The following is a 5,807-nucleotide window of genomic DNA, read 5'->3' on the forward strand; positions in this document are numbered from 1 at the left end:
AAGCGGTGGACCCTTGTCCCAAGTATTCAGCCAAAGCTTACTTCTTTCACCAATGGCTAGCGGATTTCCCTTCAGAGGGGTTATGGTATGACTGAATGTGTAGCAGATCAGTGGCTGACATTGCTTGGCGCTGCCTCTAGCTCGATTTAACTGAGATGAGTTACAACATGTCCCAATAACCAGGTATACAATTGATTGGCCTTATGCACTGTGTCTCCTATTTCCCTTTCTGGTTCAGGCGCCAGTTTGGACATGATCAGACTTGCCCAGAAGAGGAGGTAGAATACCTGGCTCCATTTCCCATTCATGGTTCGCACTTGCCTCGGTACCTCACTTTTTGGAGGATGAGAGAGATTCTAACCCTTGGCACTAGCTTCAGTTACGCCCTTTCTGGCGAGTCCTTAGCCTGGCGAGTGGGACGAAGAACAGGTTAGGCCATCTTTAGCAACAGAATCCTCCTTAAGCGCGAGTAGAAGATATAGAGCTACCTGACTTAGCTGTGCCCCTAGTTTTACTGCTTTGATCTTTCTTTTCAAGTTTTTATGATATAAAAACAACTTTGGTTTCATTAAAAGTTGGGGAATGTAAGTCTGTTGAAATCAATAAAATTAAAGGTGTGAGCACTAAAAATTTTCCTTTTTGGCCCCAAAATGGTCTAAGTCGTAAAAGATAAAATTTGAGAAAAATCAATTCATTAAAGCTTTCAAAATAATTTTTGAAAACGATCACCACCTGACACACACAGAATCAGTCCTTAAGGTGTACAACCCTAAATCAGAAGATTATAACTGCCCATGACATCATCACTGCTCTATCTTGCAACTGGCCCTTCTACCAAATGGAGATGATACAACCTAGCTAGAAGACAATGGATGGAGATGGCCTGAGTAAATCAGGCCTTACGTAGAAGACAATGGATAGTTGAGTTGGAGATAGTTATGGTCGAACTTCGAGATGAAGTTGCCTACGTATCCCAAAGATGGAAATTAGGCCTTACGTAATTCAGTTCAGGCTCACTCGAGTATTAACTTTCTCCTTTGGTGCTCTAACTTTTGCCAAAGTCACCCTTTAGGGTTTTCGAACTTGCAAGCTCAATTTTTCTTTATTTTTAATTTTTCATGCTCTAACTTTTTCCTATGTCACCCTTTCAGGTTCTCAGCCTAGCGAGCCTCTCAAGGATAGTATTTCTTCAACTTGTCCATATTAATTAGTTGTGAAAACTCCAGGCCATCTAGATCCATGAGAATAATCGCCCCTTCGGACCAGATTGACTTGATGATATAAGGACCAGTCCAATTGCGTCTGAACTTGCCCCTAGGGTTATGGATGGGAGCTCGGTTGTCTTTCAGTACCATATCCCCTTTTTTGAGATTCCTAGATTTAACTTTCTTGTTAAAAGCCCTAGCAATGCTGTGTTGGTAGCCTTAGATATGATATAATGCCCTTAACCTCTTTTCATTGAACAATATCAATTCCTCAAATTTACTCTGTTGCCAGTTCGCCTCCGCTATCTGACACTCTGCCATAATTCACAACGACGGTACTTCGATTTCTATTGGCAGAACAACTTCTATCCCATATACCAAAGAATAGGGGGTTGCCCCTGTAGATGTCCGAATCGACGTTCTGCAGCCCCAGAGAGCAAAATGTAGCTTACCCGGCCAGTCTTTGTAGGTCTCCACCATCTTCCGTAGGATGTTTTTCACATTTTTATTAGTAGCTTCAACAACTCCATTCGTTTGTGGTCTATATGTCGATGACTTAAGAAAAGCCACGTTGTATTTCTCAAGTAGATCCACCACCTCTTTCTTGAAGTGTGAGCCATTATCTGATATTATCTTGTTTGGAACTCCGTACTGGCAGATGATGTTGTTTTGGATGAATTTAGTTGTATGCAACGTTTTCAACACGGCATATGACTGAGCTTCCACCTACTTCGTGAAGTAGTCAATCGCCACCAAGATGAACTCGTGTCCATTTGACCGTTTTGGCGAGACTACACTGATAATGTCGATTCCCCAAACTGAGAAAGGCCATGGTGAAGTCATATTGTAAAGCGTAGACGACACTATGTTCATGAGATTGGCATGAATTTGGCATTTGTGGCATCGCCATACAAAACTAATGCAATCCTCCTTCATGGTTGACCAGTAATAACCTTGTCTGAGGATCTTGTGGCCCAGCATCACACCATTCATGTATGCCCCACATTCTCCTCCATGAATAGCCTCCATGAGACGCTTCAATTTCTCTTCCTCCACACACAGCTTCTGCATTCCCAGATGACCTCTTTCATATAGTTTGCCTCCGCAAATGATAAATTGGACAACAAGACACCGTATTCCCCGTTTGTCTTTGGTATTTGCCCCTAGTGGATACGTCTCCTTTTCCAGAAAGTTCCAAATATCGTAATACTAGGGTTTTTTTTGTCTTGTACTTCATCTATTGCAGCAATGGTCTCATAGGCTGGCGCGTATTTCTGTTCGATAATAATTGGATACATCTTGACTCCCAACGGGATGTCTACCGTAGAAGATAGAGTAGCAAAGCATCAGCGAACCTATTGTTCTCTCTCAGTAGATATGTAAACGTCAGCTTTTCAAACCTCGAAATTGGCATATCCAGAGCTTGATGGTAAACCTTCATTTTCTTTTCCTTAACCCACCAATCTCCGTTCGCTTGAGAAATAACCAAATTCAAATCTCCAATGACATCTAACCTTATTGCCTTTAGTTCTAGGGCGGCTTCCAAACTAGCAATACACGCCTCATATTTTGCCTTGTTATTGGACACTCTGAATCGGTGTTTGAAAGCTAAGGGAATGTGGGAATCATCGGGTGCTATGAGCAACACCCCTATCCCATAACTGTACTCTTTTGTTTGTATCTCAACCTCAACTGAGAAAATAAAATCGGCAAAGAAAGTTCAATACAACTAAAATCACTTGCTGAAACACCTTCAACAACACTAGTTTTTATATCGTCCACCTCCATTCACTTGAACATTACAAATAAAAATACATAAAATTATATTTCTAAACAGTTTTAAAATACATTTGACTCCTTAATGTAATTTTGCATTCTTTTTCGCTAGCAGTGGCAACCACTAAATATATGGCACCTTTCTGAATACTTCCAACATTTCCCAACAAAGTATCTTTGTAGTCCTGTAGACACCCAATTTTTTACCGTCCTTAAGAGTTGGACGTCATCACTTGTGCATTTGATGATTATGTTTGTTTGTGTTCGTTTTGAGCGTCCGAAGTCCTTGGCGGAATGCCCTGTCTTTGAGCCTTTAGACCTTGTCCTTTCTGTGCCTTGTTTTGGATCAAAACTTGGTGCCTGGAACTTGTGGTAACCTGTCGGCTACCACCAGAGGCTATCGGCCATGGCTTGTGCTTGTTGGCCATTGGTGTGGCCGATCGGCCACTAGTGGTGGCCAGTCGACTACCAGCGGTGGCCGATGGCCACCAGTCTCTTTTTCCAGATATTTGTTCATATTTGTTGACAACTGTGCTAGCTGTTAGCACAATTAGTTGCATCTCCCTACACGTGTATGGTAGGATGTTTCTAAGCTAAAGGCATGTTTTTTCTATATATAGGGGGGTTCCTCCCCCATTTTTGAGGGTTAGAAAATTCAGAGCAAAAATCTCTCTCTCTCTCTCTCTAGATTTCTTTCTCTCTTTTATAATTTTATGCCTAAGTACTTGTTTTCTCTACACTTTTGTATACAAATCCTAAATAAAATCCTTTTACCTTTGAGCTGAGGCTACTTGGGACCTTCTTTGAGCTCTAGAAGGTGGTCTTAACTTGGTTTTGTGCCTAGAATTGACCTTTGCTTCAAGAGGTAGTTTACTTGCCTTGTTTACTTTGTTTTGCAGGCTCGTTTTATCATCTTTTCTTACTGTCTTGGGGCTGGTTTTGAACTGAGAAAAGTTCTATTTTTGTGGCTTAGAAGTGGTGGTTTGACCCCCTTTTTTTGGTTAGGGGGTGGTTCACCCTCCTTGTTTATTAGTTTGTAAAGCTTTAGTACCTTTATCCATCACTTTAAAACAACCTTTTTTTGGGCCTTTTAACCACTGGATTTCAAAGTATTTTCAGTGGTAAAAAACTTATTTTGAAGTCCAAAATTGGAGGGGTTAGCCTCCCCTCTTTGTGTCTTGTTTGCATGCTTAGTTAGTCTCATGTATTAGCTTAATGTTTTAGCTTTTTGTGGCTCAAGTCCAGCATCTTTTAGCCTCTAAAATAACCTATTTTAGCTCTATTTTGGGCAGGTTAGTTTGTTTGAGTCTTGTTTTGCATAATTGTAGTGTTAATTCCTTCACTAGCATTGTGTTTTAAGGCTTTAACCATCATTAGATCAAGTTGGTTGCATGTTTTAGTGCTTTTATCACTCATTTCCGGCACTTATAATCTCTGCAATCTCCCACATTTCTTCACTTTTGATTTTCTTTGAAAGTGGTTTCAAACCATTTGTTTGCCAAAGTGTGCAATGGAGGTGATACACTTAATGGTTTAACCCCTTAGGGGGTTCATTACCAACAGTGTAATGCCTCTTTCATGCCCAAAGCAACTTGGGGTTTGAGCCCTCTTTCCATTAGAGGACACTCACCAATGGACTTAATGGATTAATGAATGATTTGGTAACTAAAATGTGTAAATGAAAATTGGCAAGTAAAAGAGGCAAGATAAGCATCTCTTTGTGTTGCATTGCATGTGTTCAAATCGGACGTTAATTTGAACACAAGGAAGATGGGACATTTCATACTCAAAAGTGATGAAATGTGCCACTTCCCTTGGTCTCCATTGCCCTTGATCATGCATGATAGGGTGATGAACATTTTGGTCTTGTTGTGTATTTATTGAACTTGCATAATTGGTTTCACAAGCCATCATGCAATGAATTTGCTTAATTGATGGTTTGTGAACCAAAGTTTGTCCCTCCTTTATTTTCCCATGAAAAGGAGAGGCAAAGTGTGCAAACAACCCTTGAGAAATACACTATTTTGCTCTGTTTTGCTCTCTGTTGCAGCAAGGAAGTTCAAACCAGCAGTGGCCGACAACCATCACCAGTGGCCGATCGGCCACTAATGGTAGCCGACCGGCTCCCTGTCGGCCATCCATGAAATATGTAGAATGCACTGGTAAGGTGGAGCAGAGGTGTTTTGGAAATGGACAGCTTTGTCAGTGATCAAATGTGCAAACAGAGGCTTCCAGAAACAAGACAATGGCTTTTCGGGTGAAGAACCGAGCATGCATGGGCCTTCTTCGCTTCCTGGGATTAGCTAATTAGCTTAATTAGCAATAGATCAAGTACGCGTCGTAATTAATTAGTTGTAGCTAATTAAGTATTGTAAATAATTAGTAAGTTTAACTAGTTATTCGATTTCGGTTTGTAATAATTAGTTAACTAGAATAGTTAATTAATTCGGTTTTGTAATAATTAGTTAGCTTAATTAGAGTAGCTAGTTGGTTAGCTTATTCATTCAGACCGTCCTTTACGAGGGCGTAATGTTGTAATAAGTGTGCATGTGTGTGTGCATGTTTTCCAACCCCATGTCTTTCTTCTTTTCATTTAATCATTTTTGATGGTTAGATTAGGGACATGTTTCAACTGGCATATTACATGCTTGCACCCATTCATTTGTATTACATGCACTGAGGCTTGGCACATCATTCAAACCGCATTGTTATTTCAATACCTATTTGAATACGTGTTTAATCGCATGTTGTTCAAATCGATTCATATGTCATATTAGTAGTCGAGCCTATTAATTGCATTATTGCATGCATTGCATTAGCAATCTC

At 40.4% G+C, this 5,807-nt stretch overlaps 1 protein-coding gene across 1 annotated transcript; it reads right to left on the bottom strand.

Annotated features, from left to right (window-relative positions):
- Nucleotides 1-2,523: 2,523 nt before the first annotated feature.
- On the bottom strand, nt 2,524-4,042 carry LOC145802339 (uncharacterized). The gene is made up of 2 exons (XM_082895035.1): nt 4,033-4,042; nt 2,524-2,897 (listed from the first exon to the last, which is right to left on the bottom strand). Exons 1-2 carry the CDS (start codon nt 4,040-4,042, stop codon nt 2,524-2,526), a joined length of 384 nt encoding a protein of 127 aa, XP_082751161.1.
- Between the last annotated feature and the right edge of the window lie 1,765 nt (nt 4,043-5,807).

This window comes from Camellia sinensis, chromosome 11, assembly GCF_055761805.1.
Source record: "Camellia sinensis isolate YWXY chromosome 11, ASM5576180v1, whole genome shotgun sequence".
NCBI lineage: Eukaryota > Viridiplantae > Streptophyta > Magnoliopsida > Ericales > Theaceae > Camellia > Camellia sinensis.